This window comes from Vigna radiata, chromosome 11 (genome assembly GCF_000741045.1).
Source record: "Vigna radiata var. radiata cultivar VC1973A chromosome 11, Vradiata_ver6, whole genome shotgun sequence".
NCBI classification, from domain to species: Eukaryota; Viridiplantae; Streptophyta; class Magnoliopsida; order Fabales; family Fabaceae; genus Vigna; species Vigna radiata.
Genome location: NC_028361.1, coordinates 11,102,059 through 11,116,893, shown reverse-complemented (window position 1 = coordinate 11,116,893; position 14,835 = coordinate 11,102,059). Strand labels below are relative to the sequence as shown.

At 30.7% G+C, this 14,835-nt stretch overlaps 2 protein-coding genes across 3 annotated transcripts; one reads left to right on the top strand and one right to left on the bottom strand.

The window, feature by feature from the left end:
* The first annotated feature begins 1,970 nt into the window (after window positions 1-1,970).
* Window positions 1,971-7,069, top strand: LOC106776949 (MADS-box protein JOINTLESS). 2 transcript variants are annotated; one of them, XM_014664431.2, is made up of 9 exons: window positions 1,971-2,425; window positions 2,554-2,763; window positions 5,243-5,321; window positions 5,584-5,648; window positions 5,732-5,831; window positions 5,910-5,951; window positions 6,058-6,099; window positions 6,186-6,343; window positions 6,830-7,069. In XM_014664431.2, the coding sequence occupies exons 2-9, from the start codon at window positions 2,582-2,584 to the stop codon at window positions 6,846-6,848; spliced, it is 687 nt and encodes a 228-aa protein (XP_014519917.1). In that variant the 5' UTR covers window positions 1,971-2,425; window positions 2,554-2,581; the 3' UTR covers window positions 6,849-7,069. The 2 variants fall into 2 exon arrangements, with proteins under 2 accessions (XP_014519917.1, XP_022631568.1); XM_022775847.1 differs by having other exon boundaries at window positions 1,981-1,998; window positions 2,426-2,763.
* Window positions 7,070-9,861: 2,792 nt separating this feature from the next.
* Window positions 9,862-14,520, bottom strand: LOC106776467 (very-long-chain (3R)-3-hydroxyacyl-CoA dehydratase PASTICCINO 2). Its single transcript, XM_014663932.2, has 9 exons — window positions 14,257-14,520; window positions 14,039-14,150; window positions 13,876-13,894; window positions 13,468-13,556; window positions 13,305-13,358; window positions 10,904-10,974; window positions 10,727-10,808; window positions 10,276-10,372; window positions 9,862-10,176 (listed from the first exon to the last, which is right to left on the bottom strand). The coding sequence occupies exons 1-9, from the start codon at window positions 14,325-14,327 to the stop codon at window positions 10,106-10,108; spliced, it is 666 nt and encodes a 221-aa protein (XP_014519418.1). The 5' UTR covers window positions 14,328-14,520; the 3' UTR covers window positions 9,862-10,105.
* Between the last annotated feature and the right edge of the window lie 315 nt (window positions 14,521-14,835).

Below are 14,835 nucleotides of genomic sequence, written 5' to 3'. Positions count from 1 at the left end.
TAACATGGTATCAGTTTAAGAACTTAAAATAAAGTGTGACTATCACTAATTAATTAGGTAGCAATTTAGATATTATTTATCAAAAGTATACTTTGAAATGTATAAATATAAGTATGAGGTAATAAAATATAAGATTATATTTATTATATCATTAATATCTGGACGATCAAATATTAAATTGATTTTGATATATATTTTTTATATATGTCTTTTAAACAACTTGAATGAACGTGTTCAAATAGATTTGTGGGACAAAAATATGTGTTTTACTTTTTTTTATATTAGGATGTATTAGATTTAAAATAAAATTCTTAAGTGAAAATCTATAATTTTACCTAGTCTCTCGCTTCTATAATACTTTTAATACACTTATTTAACTATTTTTTTTTTAAATGTATAAATGTTTTAAGTTAGTTTTCAAACTTAAAATTAAATAAATTAAAAATTTCAAAAATAATTTTTATCATTCCTAAGTGATTAAGTATAAATTTTCAAAATATTATAAATAAGTGAAAATCTTTAAATAAAGTGATTTATTTTATATATTTATTGTCTTGTAATTAATTGATTTGAATTATTAAGTAGTACACTTTTTTTAAAAAAAATATCTTATACAAAAAAATAATAAAATTTTATAATAAGAGAAAAGACATTGATATTACAATTAAGGTAATATCAATGATTTAGATATTTTAACACCATTAAGTCATGTTAAAAGTTTCTAAACTATGTGGTATTAACAAGAAACATATCAATGTAAGCGAAAATTATCACCCAAAGTGAGAAAATTACTTATGTGAGACCACACTACTGGTTAAACTTGAGAAATAGCTGATTGATATAAAAAAGCAAAACATTGAAGAAATTGACGTGTTGAGACTAAAAATCAAAAGATTATATGCACCAACAAGAATAAGAGAAGGTATGTAAAAAAAAAATCCGCGGGTACAAGTATCCGCCGATAAAATCTGCAGCGAGTAGTTACTACACCTGCGGATATTTACTATCCGCAGATAACGAGTAGCAGGTATTTTAATACTCCGTTTTAAATGGGTCGGATACGGGTAATATATTATCCGACCCACCAGTACCTGTTACCCGCAAAAGATAAATAAAAAAATTAATTTATATATTTTTAATTAAATTTAATTAAAAATAAAATAAAATTATATTTTATTAGATTAAAATTAATTAAAATTAAATTTTAATTTATATTTAATTAATTTATATTATATTATATATATATTTTTTGTAATTTTATTTAACTTTTATTTTAAAAAACATAAAATATATTTTTTTTTTATTTTTTGCAGATATCCGTGAGTATCCGCAGGTACTTATGGATTTTTAAAATATCTGCATGTATTTTTTAAATGGATACCTGGCGAATAACAGGTCGGGTGACGATACATTTTTATCCGACAAGTTAGATAGATTGCGGGTAAATACTACGAACGCATCCGTTGCCATTCCTAAATAAGAGTAAAAGTTCAATATGATACTTCTCCTAATTTATGTTTTTTGTAATTTATTATAATATTCAGATAGGTGTCTTTCAGCTTCGGGTGTAAAGTATATTTTTACTTATTTATCTTTCTAAGACTGTGTATTGAATATAATAGTAAAATAATTTTCCATATTGATCTTTTTTCTTCACCCTAAACAAAATATATATATATATATATATATATATATATATATATATATATATATATAGGAATAAATTATTTAAAAATGAAAAGACAGATAAAAGTATTACCAATAAAAAATGATTTTGAATTTTGCAGATAATATATAAATAGAAATTATGTAAACATTAGGCACGGAATACGATATTTCTCTCCTAGAATTGAAACGAGAGACTTTACTTTGATTTTCACTGAGAGAACTAGTTGGGCATTAAAAATGAAAAAATATCTTGAAAAGGAAGCTGAGTTCATTCCATCAATCTTGCACCCTTTAGGAGAAGAGTTGGGAACAGTGTTTCACCATAAAAGGGTATACCTTTTCCACACTTCCACACGCTTTATGCAGTCTCTCTCTCTCTTTCTCTCATTGGTGGCTTTAATCTCAAAGCTGGAACCATCTAACAAGCCAAACCAAACAACACCAAAACCAACATTCCTAATATCAACGCCTTCCCCCGAATAAGGAAAGTAAAATCCACAAGTACATCCAGCGACAAATTCCTTACTCAGCTAAACTCTCAATAACCTCAACAACACCATCCATCACCAACACCACCATCTGCTACCAAGCTTTGATTTCACAAAACCTAAATTTAGTTAACACCTGCATATTAACTTCTCTGCTGTTCATCATCACATGTCCCTCACACACTAAACAAAACCATACTCTTTTGCTTTTGCTTTTCAAAACACACTCCATAAATAGTCAACAACTCACCCCTCCCTTTCTTTTTTAGGTGGGTTTCTTTCATTCTATGTCGGTTCCTTCTGCGTATCATTTTCTCCATGTACTTCGCTCACCCGGCTAATTCAAGACCCTAAAGCTGTTCGCTTTCTTTTTCTGTTTTTCTTGTTTATCCAAAAGAGGATAGATTAAGGTGAAGGGTATATATATGGCGAGGGAGAAGATTCAGATTAGGAAGATCGACAACGCCACCGCCAGGCAGGTTACGTTCTCCAAGCGTCGCAGAGGGCTCTTCAAGAAAGCCGAGGAGCTTTCCATTCTCTGTGATGCTGATGTTGCTCTCATAATCTTCTCTTCTACTGGGAAACTCTTTGAGTACTCAAGCTCCAGGTCTTTCTTTTCTCACTGTTTATGTCTTAAAAGAGTTTATGGGGTTTTGGGTTGGGGATGGTGAAGATAAGATCTATATCTATATTGAGAGTTTTTCAGAACTTAGCTAGCCACATGAAGTCATTGTTGCGTGCCAACCATGTATATATTGGTTCTGCTGGTATAGATGGTGAGTTTTCATTTTAATGAACATGACAGTGTTTTGGAAGTTGAGTTATGAGAGTTCTGACTTCTGATAGAGTTTTTCGGCCTTCATGGTTGTCTTGTCTTGTGTTATTTAACTGCTTCTAAGACATTATTTGTGTGCATATTGTGCTTGAAGCTCAGTACCCACTGCTCATTTCTATTGTCTGTTTTTGTTGACCATTCCTCCTTTGCTTTCTTGTTGTAGAGTTTTAGGTATAAAAAATTATCAGATTGTACCGATTACCACAGTTTTGACAAATACATGAAGCATCTGTGAACTGAAAGAAATGGATAAAGTTGAGTGGATGACATAGGTGATTAGAGCTGATTTGCAATGAAATGTGTGTAGCAACCTCCTCTTTTGTTTCCTCGGTGAACTTATGAGAAAAGTAGAAAAAGACACCTTATTCTGCACTTTCACTATTTTTTTTTTCGCTACATGGTTTATCACAATGATATTAGAAGAATTTGTTTGAAAAAAAATATATTCTGGAATGTCTTAAAGAATTATTTACATTTTTTATATAGTAATGATAATAAAAAATATTAATAATAAATAATAGCAATAAATATATTCATATTTTTTATTATTTAATAGAAATAATCTTTCTTTTTATTTTCTTTCTTCTCCATTATTTTTTTTTCAATCAAACCATTTCTATCTTCACTCATTTTTCCCTTCTCTATTTTCTCTATTTCTATCGTCTTTATCAAACAAGGCCAGTCATTTTTATTTTTCTTTTTATAATTAAATTTTTAACTGTATGCTGCATATAAGTGACTGGGAAAGAAAATGATGATTATTTACTCCAGTACTTCATAGACGTTGTTCTCCAATTCAAATATTCACTTTAAATGACAATATCTAATGAAATATATTCCTTTGGTAAATTGCTGAGATTACAAGTTTAATTTTGATTAGGAAACAATTTTATAATATTACCAGTTCTTTCTGATTACAATGTATGAAAACACATTGCTTAGATAAAATCAATGTTATTTGCTGTGTCAAAAACAATTTTTATTTTTCCTGAAATCAAGTTGTTTATAGAAACACACTGATGAGATAAAATGCTTGTTTTTGTCTGTAGAAGTATGATGTGTGTAACTGTTACACTTTTTGTCATCTTTTTGAGCTAATATAGGATTGCACACATTTTTCTTACTTATTCAAGATTATCCTATATATCATATTGCTTCTTTGATGCGTCAACTTGTAGTAGTTTTGAATTTTTAGTGTTGTTGAGATAGTAATATAACAAAGAATAGTCTGCAAAAGGCACATAATCAAAGGTGACAATTGTGAGAAAAGAGAATGATGAGTCACTGCAATCCCCTGGGTTATCCATCGTTGACATTTGTGGGCTTAAACTCTTTGGAAAATGAATTCGCCACCATTAACAATCCAGATGAAAGTATGCAGAAACTTGATGAAATAGTACATGCCAATTTAGACCTGGTTTGTGACAGTAATTATCATCATGATGATATCTTTGGGTTTTGACTAACCTGTTCTTATATGAAAGCTGCTGCTCTACATGTACCTTGTAATTTTGATTACTTTCCGTCTTACAAGGCTTAGAATATGGGAGGTAGAGAACAATGTTTTTATTTAGGAATTAAGAAAAGCTGGTTGGTGTAAGAGAAGTAATGAGTCATAAATGATAGTTTTAAATACAATATAAATGAGTTGTTTTGATATGATTTGACAAGACTTGACTCATCAAACGCAGTGATCTCGTAAAGTGTTATATATTTGGAAAGTTTTCTCTTTTAAGAAACTTTTCAAAGAAAATATAAATTGTTTCTTACTCATAAGCTATTTCATGGAAATTTTCTTGCATGGGTTTTTTCTTTTAGAAGTTGTTATTATGAAAATATTTATTAGTAATAGCTGCGAAAAGTGAGAAATATAGGTGAAAAGATAATTAGAGTTTCACTAGATTTAAAAAGGAATTGGTGAGATATATTAAGGGTGATTTGGATTTTGTTGCTTAAAAGTTGTTCTTACAAAAACCTTTCGAAGGATCCTGGCATAGTTTCAACTAAGATAGTTCTGATCTTGACGGATTAAACGCTTTGAATCTTGTTGTGAGTGATGTTTGTTGAAATAGGTAGTTTGACAAGTACAACGTTTTCTCCAGATGCTGGTGTTCTTAACTGGGAGTTGCCTATCTTATGTTTGATCTTATGCAACGTCACGTGGATGCATGTTTGATCATAAGTTTACTTTAATTTCTTGGTGGCTTTTAATGTATCCATGATGTGACTTTGATATCATTGTCTTATGAAGCATGAAGGAGATACTTGAAAGGCATCATTTGCACTCAAAGAACCTAGCAAAGATGGAACAGCCATCTCTCGAGTTGCAGGTTGGTGGTATACTTACATTTTCGTGTTGAATTGTTTTTGGTTCAACAGAAAGTAACATTAGGTGTTGAACTACCACTTACAGAATTCACCACAATTTCATGAGAAAGTAAATTCATGATCGCCTGTTGTCACAGACGCCATGTTTAGGAGATTGGATAAGTTGGGTTGGGATAAAATGAGTTATATTTTGAGAATAAGAAAAAGTATTTCAAAGGTTTAAAACTTCAATGGCAATCATTAATTTCTGAAATGATTATCCAGCTGGTTGAAAACAGCAACTGCACCAGATTGAGCAAGGAAGTTGCCGAGAAGAGCCATCAACTGAGGTACAAAGTCTCACAATTTCGTGATTGAAAATCAATTTATTTGTTGAAATGTAAACATATATAACAAGGAAAAAGAAATGCAGGCAGCTAAGAGGAGAGGATCTTCAGGGTCTAAACATAGATGAATTGCAACAGCTGGAGAGGTCTCTAGAAACTGGATTGGGGCGTGTGATAGAAAAGAAGGTCTTCATACATAAATCTATCTCCTAAATAATTTCCCTAATGACTTTATATAATTGATTAAATCCTTTTGATTTTCAGGGAGAGAAAATTATGGAAGAGATCGCTGATCTCCAAAGAAAGGTCAGAAACTGAACATTGGGTATCATTAGTAGGAAATGCACAGATTAATCATGTTGCATTGGTCCACAAATAAAGCATAAACTAACAGCTTTAAGTGAACCTGCAGGGAATGGTATTGATGGAAGAGAACGAGCGACTAAAACATCACGTATGATATATGTTTTTTTCTTTTGTCTTTAATTTTAACATGAAACATAGAATGAAGTTGTATTGTGTAATTGTGTTGCAACAAAGGTGGCGGGCATGGTTAATGGTCAAAGACGTTGTGGTGTGGAATCTGAGAACATTGTTATGGATGAAGGTCAGTCTTCAGAGTCTGTCACCTACGTTTGCAATTCTGCAGGACCTCCGCAGGACTATGATGAAAGCTCAGATACGTCCCTCAAACTGGGGTCAGTCTTCATTAATTAACTTAGCACCTAGATTTTTTCTACACCCATTTTTTGATATTTTTTTTTTTACAAATATAAAAGTTTATATTTGTTAGAATCATTTTATTGAGTTGTTAAATTATAGTTATTGACGTTGGAAGTTCCACACGTAAGGTGGAAATCTCGTCATAAAAGTCGGTTTTATATGATTGAATTAGGTTTCAAAACTATTTTCTAATATAATATCAGAGTCGAGTGTGTTCCAACTATATAATTTATAAGTAGAATGCAAATTTTATCATAAATGTCAGTTTCATGTAGTTGAGTTAGACTTAAAAATCATTTTCTAATTGTTTTTTGGCAAATGCTAAGATGAATGTAATGTTTTATTTTTCATATTCAAACTCAAACTGCTAGTGACGAAAATCCTTGTAAGCTGGATTATTACTTGCATGGTACAATACTGATTTACTTAACTTAGTTTAATCTTTCATGAATTACTTGCAGGCTGCCATACTGCGGTTGATGGGAAAGTGTGTGGAGAGATAAAACTAAAACAAAAATGGCAATATCATGGTCTAAATTTTCGTTAATTATTGTGACTCTATTGCCTTGATCGTATATATATTAGTGGTTAATTGTAATGACCAATGGGCACTTAGATGATGTTGAAAGTAACACCTAGTGAGGTTTTTAATTGCCTTTTTTTTTTAATTACTAATATAATCCTTGCTTCTCTGACTCTTATTACATGAGCAAAAGTATTTTAGGCTTTTAGATATTGTTTTTATAAGTATTTATAGAAGAAAATAATATGTATGGTAATGCTTTTAAAAGGTTAAATTTTAATTTCTATCAATGCCTGAAGAAGATGGATGATAAATGCAATAGAATCTTAAATGTGAATGTTTTACATAACGAAATTATATCAGTTATCCACAAAACTTTGCATGGAGAATAAATTTGTGGTTTGACATATTTAGGTACGTAGAGGAAATCGATATAAGAGATATCTAAGTATAAGAAGCTCGTGTGATAGTATAATGTCATTATGCATATATAGAATTTTTACAAATATTTTGATATTTTTATAGTTATTTTATTAGAAAGTTTAATTTGTACAATTAATTCTTATTAATTGCTTTATGTTTATGTTTGTCATTATTTATAGACTTAATACTTTTGTTGTTTTTAATATTTATAAGAATTGTTTAGTGTTTTTCTTCCATTTGTTTATTAAACCAAATTATTAGGAGTCAAAATGGTCTTTTATGATAAATGAATGTTAACTTTTCAAGTCATCATTTTTTTAACTATGTTAATTCCGTAGAGTTAACAAAATATTAAAATAAATATTGAACAAACTCTTTTTAATAAATATTATGATTATTCAGTTGAGTTAAAAAATATTAAAAAAATATTAAAAAAATATTGAACAATTATTGCAAGTATTGAACAAAAGAGGTATTGAGTTTTATTTATTTATATATAAAATTTGTTCTGTTTCTAAATAATACATGATTTCCACCGTCTTTGTAGTGAGATATGAATATTTTGTACGTAGAATTAGATATTTGTCGGAAATTCGATAACATTTAGATAATAAGTGTACAATATATCTAATAATTATTTTTTTATGAATTATTTTGTTTCTTGAATCCCATTTTAAATGTAAAAAAGTTGTATTTGTTCTATATGTATATTATAATGGCTTTCTCCACAAGGAAATGGAGTATGCAATTGAGTATGAATGTTCATAATGGGTAAATTGATAGTTATAAATATTTATGAATGTGGATGTTCAAGATTGTTACATTGAGTTATAAATATTATGAAATTAATGTATTTCCTTTTGAATCATATTTATTATCATTATTTAAAGTTTAATATTTATTTTTAGCTTTTTAATTTATTTTTAAGTGCTATTGAAAACAAAATTCATTCATTTCAAAAATAATCTCAATCTCGTAAATTACATGGCTCAAAAAGACTAGTTGTTTATATTTCATAGATTTCATAGATATCAAAGACTCGCGTTCTGCAATTTTGGGATGCCTAGTTCTTTTCCTTTTTGGTGTGTTTTTAATTTTGTTTGGTTTTAATTTATTTTTATCTTATTTATTTAATTGTTGGGTGTGAAATATTTATTTTATTTTCTCATTGTATATATTTCATGTTAAATGGTTTTTTAGTTCCTTAGTGTAATATCTCTTAAAATGGAAACTGGTTATCAAAGAATTTATTCTTGGTTTGTTATAAATTTTTGGCTTGTTTCTATATGATAAATTATTGAATTTATAGATTTTAATATTTTTTATTTCCTTTTCTTTTGGAATAATTGTGTGGCATTGGTTTTAGAACTTGTCTAGGTTAGGTCAGTAGTGTTACCGTAATTATGATTTTCACAAAAAACTTGAAATAGTAACATTTTAATCATTTTTATTTTACTTTTTTATCTTAAAATTCAAAACATATATTATTATATTTTGAAGAGATTGTCAAATAGGTCTATGTTTTTTAGGTGTACACTATTATTTTTCCTTTTAGTCAGCCCTTTTGAATTATAAAAAAAATCTTTAAAATCATTAATTAAAAAATACATTTCATGTGTATTCACTTTTTTTGTATGATAAAAAATCTAAATTTTATAATTTTATTGTAAATAGTTTTTACTTATTTTATAAGTAGTTTTCTAATAAAAATTACTAAATTTTTTTAAAAAATCAAATAAAAAAAGTTTCGTAATATATAAAACTAAATAATTATTCTATTTAGAAACTTTTATTTAAAAAATAAAATTAAAAAACAAATATAGACGCGAAAAAAAGAAACCTCTTTATATATAGGTATAAACCTCTTTTTGGTTATAAGCAGATGTTCAGTTTAGTCTCCGTTAAAATGTAAATCTTTGGTCCCTAAGTTATAAAAAATGTATCAAATGAGTGCTTTTTGACTTGAAATATTGTTTTTGGTTGTTTCTTAACAACGACTACATCTTTATATTGCTCTGATTTGTTTCTTAATAATAACATCACTTTAGATTGCTCTTTGTACTTTGACCATGAACATAAAAAAATGACTCATTCGATACATTTTTTATAACTTAGGAATCAAAGGTTTACGGAACCATTAGGAACCAAAAAGAAATTTAAACCTTATATATATATATATATATATATGTGTGTGTGTGTGTGTAGACGAGTAAAACTCAAACAAAAACTATACTTATTATATTAAAACCATTAATCTTTTTACAATTATACTAAAAAAGACAATCAACAATATTATTATTTAAAAGGCATATACTGATATTTCTCACGAAACATTATATATGTCAGCAATTACCAACACAACAATTAATGGATATAATCGAAACTCAAACGAAACTACAGCTATTATAAGAAAACTATATAACTTATTATTTATTTCAAAAACAAAAATTGACAATGCATATTATATGAAAACTATATTTTTATTTTAATAATTTTGAATTAGAATTTCACTATATAGATATTCCCTGGAAGGAGAAAAAGAGACTGTTCCGGAAACTTGCTTGTTTCATAAAGTTGAGTCATTTCTGATCCAAAGGTCATTTGAGCTATTGGTGAATATTTAGCGTATGGCCATTTCAGAAATTAGGAATTTAGCACAAAAGAATACAGTCATTGTTTTGACTTTGAGATAAATAACCTACAATTTATGTGAACCGGAAGCAAAACATGTCCATATCCTTCCTATGTTTGGAAAAAAATAAACAAAAGTGAACAAACTAAAAATGCTACTCTACTCTTTCTTTGATTTTGATAGAGCTTTCTTCCTCTGTGCAAGCATGTAACTATACAGATGTATGCTACCTGCATAGAATTATGATGCCATGCAAAAGATTGTAAGGCTAACAAGAGGAATGTTAGTCAAAGCATAAATTAGTGGTGAGAAAGATGTTGAGCTCATACCTGGAACATAGATTCCCAATACAACAATAGCAGCACAAAAGTAATCGAATGAGAAGTTCCATTTGTTGGGCATCCTTATGCAGTACTTCTCTGATGCCTGAAAAATACTGAGCTCGTTAACTTGGGTAATGAAAAAACACCATATCAAATAGTTGCAGTCAATCTTATTCATGAGTGAAAGACTATCAAGTTTTTTCCCATTTCTCCATTATCACTTTAGGAATCCCAAAATGTAGCAGGTGCTCCGGTTTCAAAAGATCAATAAAGGGCAATGTAGAATTAAAAATTCACAAAAGAAAATAATGCTTTTTCCTTCTTGACTAAACCAAACTTCGTAATTTCCTCTTGGTGAATAAAAGGGCAAAAGAGAAAATATGCATTCCCGGAAAACAAACAGAAGACCAATGGGATTCTAAAAGCATTGTGGGCATTTGCTGTTCTAAAATTTTACCTTCATGAATGGCAAGGCAATGTATATCAGACCAACCTCGCTGCTGATGCCTGTTGGATATAGCACTATAAAGGTGCTATACCTGCCAGAACAAAAATTGCAGTCCATATAACAGGAAGTCAGGAATATGAGAATGATTACCATATTAAATACAGAATTTCAGATTCAACTTCGTACCTGAGCCACAAAAGCCATGAAGGGGAAGATCCAAATGCCTCTTTCAAGCCAAAGAAAAAATAGCGAATAATCTACAATTATTTCAGCACAGCAAAGAGTATTATCAATATCGATTGTTGTTAATAGTTCTCTTCCCTTTTCAGTAAATTATTTTTCCATGGATTACAAGAAGGTATGTTTACCATAAGCAAAAGAAGACTTGTAAGTGCAAGTCTAAATAAAAGGCTTCTTTAGCAGTCACCCAAATTATGTCTTAAATTGGAAACTGAACTTAATGTTCAGAAGGGGTTTTGTGCACAACTTATTTCAAAATATTGGGCCCCAATTACGTAGTATAGGTTTCAGCTAGTGAGATATCACATGGCTATAATAAGGAGTTAGTCTGAACTTTGAAGTGAAATGGTCTTAAAAGCCTAATAAATTACACTAATACTCCTAGAGTTTTGTTGAATTACCCCAGATGCTCCTTTTTTTGACACCCCTTATATATTAAACCAACCTCCTAATTGTTTTAAAAATATTACAGTATATAATCCTATAAGGAATATTGTTGTAAGCATTAAAGAAACAGAGGGAAGGTGTGCCATGTCAAAAACCCTAACGGGAAATTAGTGTAATTTACTCAAAACCTAAGCATGTTATCATGTTGAGCACAACTTGCAATTTCTTACTAATAGTAGGGGATTGGATACTGACAATAAATTAGAGAAATTTTGAGCCTGACCACATTCATTTTAAACCATTTTTTTTTCACTTTTTAACCCATAACCAAGACTGATCCAAACTAAATATTGTGGGTTTGGTTGGATCCTGTTTCCCTGATCAGCCCTAGTACCAAGGGGAGGAATTACAGCAAGTCATAAATTAGTGGGAGGAATTGAATGCAAAAACCAATTTCATAATAGCCAAACTAGATTGCCTTACGAATAAATGATTTCCCTTTGGCCAAAGGGGAAGTATGACAGAGTAACAGAGGCAGTTTGAGGTGACTGCACACATTTGTTGAATCACGTGAGAAATACCCCATAGTGCATTTTTTTAATGGATTAAAGGCGTAGATACAATTAAAAATCGAGCACTTTTGCAACTGGGCTAACTCAGCTTATGCAGATCAAACAGAAAACTGAAGATAGAAACTCAATTGAGAGAACTAGACCGATGGCATATGTTTGGTGAGTTATTCAGCCTCCTTCAGCATTGGGAAACATACCAAGCAGAGTTTGGATGAAACATGGTGACAGCAGTACCAAAAGGCATTCTCAAGGCCAAGACTGCTCCCATACAAAGGATGATGAACTTTCGAGGAATTCAAGAAATGAGTGTGAAAGGGCATAGCTTAAGTGTGACGAGAAGTTCTTCCATATGGGTATCAACCCACCGGTAAGGAACCAGGTACTATAGTAAACGGATGAAGAGACCACAGCAATGATATCAGACAAAAAAATCATAGCTAGAGTGAGAACTAACAGAGAACATTGCAAAACACTATTTTAAATATGAAACATTGAAATTTTAGAAGGGTCCACTTGGGATTTGGTCCCCTCCTTTGAATCAGAACTGAAACACTATTTTCTCAATCACTTGTGCACACTGTTATGAAGTAGCAGTAGCTCTTCTCCATCCAATAAACACCCACCCTTCTCCAGCAACATTGCTGGTATTTCCCAACATTTTATTGACAACTGTGAAAGTTTTGGCATTCCTCAGCCTCTGCCCTCCATTGTTTCAAATAATCTTTGAGTCTCCAGCCATTTTCTGCCAAACCTGTCACTGCTTCCAATCAACTGTGGCCTTTGCATCATGGCTTGGCTCTATATCTGCATTGTTCTATTTTAACTTAACTTTCTTGTGCTCACTTCTAAGTTTTTTCCCTTTAATTTTTATTTATTTGGTTATAATAGTGGACAGCCTTCTACCTGCTATCATGCCAGCAGTTTTTGTGGAGTTTGTTGGTTCTAGCAGATCACCTCGATATGTTTAAGAATCAGGTGTTTTGAAATCGTTATGTGTATCCGAATTATTGCAGATCAACTTAAAGGAAGTTTAAGTCATATAGCATACTTGCACTGTTAGACATAGCCTAGACTCATCAAACTAGAAGATCATTTCAAAAACTGAGTGGACCAATAGTTGTAATTGAGGCTGTTTTGAAGGTGGTAGTGTTTCTCTTTTCTGCTCGATTGGTGACTTAAAATATCAAATGCCTTTCCGCTAAATCCTACACACTATACGTTTCTTAAGAGCCAACTCTCACAATGAGATTCATCCCCAGAAAATCTGCAGGTTCATCTTTCACTATGATGGCTGAATTTAAAATCCATAAACAGACTGATGGAAATGGAAACAGGCATGATCAAGTACAAACACAACAACATGATAAAAGCAACTATGAAAAACTTGCCTCGGTGATGGACCAGCTGATTAGTAGGGAGGCAACAAGCACATGAGTCCGAGTCTTCATTCACAGATATAGGTAAATTTTCAATAAAAGAATATAGTTGAAAGTGGAATTGATTTGTTAAAGGAAGCAAAATATAAATAAAAAAGTTCAAGTTTGTCTTGACCTCGGGGAAACTCCATAAAATGCCCCAAGCCACGAACAACCTTGAACCTATCTGCGGCAAGGTTGCTGTTACTGGAGACCGCACCAGGCCTTTGTCACGGGTAAACATAAACGGAGAATAAGTTCACAAACAAACAGACATTAACATTAATTGATTTATGAACAAAGTTCAAGTTCTTTCTATTATTGCCATTACTTTTGACATATGAATGTTTTCTTCGCTAATGCAACAAATAGACTTTTGTTTGCGGCGGAATTTTTTACAAAATTAAAAACGGTGCTACTCAATCGTCTGTTTGATTCGACAAATTCATTACAATGACAAAAGGAAATTAATATAAACTTGGTCTATACTAAATTCCCATTTTTCCCAACCCTACGTAATTACAATGGACATAGGCTTACTCACCGACCAAACCATGAAGAATCTAGCAAGCCGCACCAAAAACCACATGAAACAAAAGTTGAAGCTCAAGTTAATTCCCACAAGAAAACTTGAACATTTTCCAATCCAACAAGAAAAGGGTGTCTCCAGAGTTAACAAAAATAACTTATTTTCTTAACCAAGATACCTCAAGAACAGCTGCAGTTTGGGAAAAAAACAAAGGTTTTTCGGCAGCAATGTATAAGTTTTCATGGCCCGATTCCTTCAACGTCTTCAGAACAGTAAACAGAACCAGAAACCTGTGCAGATCGACAAACTTGAGCAGTTACATGTAGAAACAAGGTCGTTAACAGCGAAAAAAGAGAAATTTGTGGAATATGGTGGTTGAAATGAGAAATTGAGTACCATCCAGCGAAGAGGGTAAAATTGTAGGCGGTGAGGTAGACACGCCTGAGAAGGGAGAAGAAAGCCGCCATAGATAGATATGAATGAGAAGAGTTTAAATCAGAGAATGGAAGAGATATGAATGAAGCATTTGAAATGGCATTTTATGATGAAAGGAAGAAAATGTTGGTAGAATGTCCAGTTGGGTAGTTCAACTCCCTCAAGCTACTACTTCAAGTTTTTGCCTTGTAATATGTGGGGATGTGAAAATCAAGAGCTGCTCTTTCTAGATTACCCACCTCAAAATGCCACAATTGAATCACCTTTTATTTAGGTCATTATTCTATTATAATTTTTAAAACGTGCCACAAGAAAATTATATTCTTCCTTGATAGAAAAAATAAAAAAGCTTAAATACTGATTTTATCTCTACCTTTATTGTTTTTAATGTGGTTTTAATTTTTCTTTATTTTAATTTAATTTAATCCATTTTACTCACACCATTTAAATTGTTAAATAAAGACATGCAAACAGATATGTCATTTATTAATTTATAATTTTTTATTTCTTTTTAAAATTTTATTATTATTTTGATTTTCT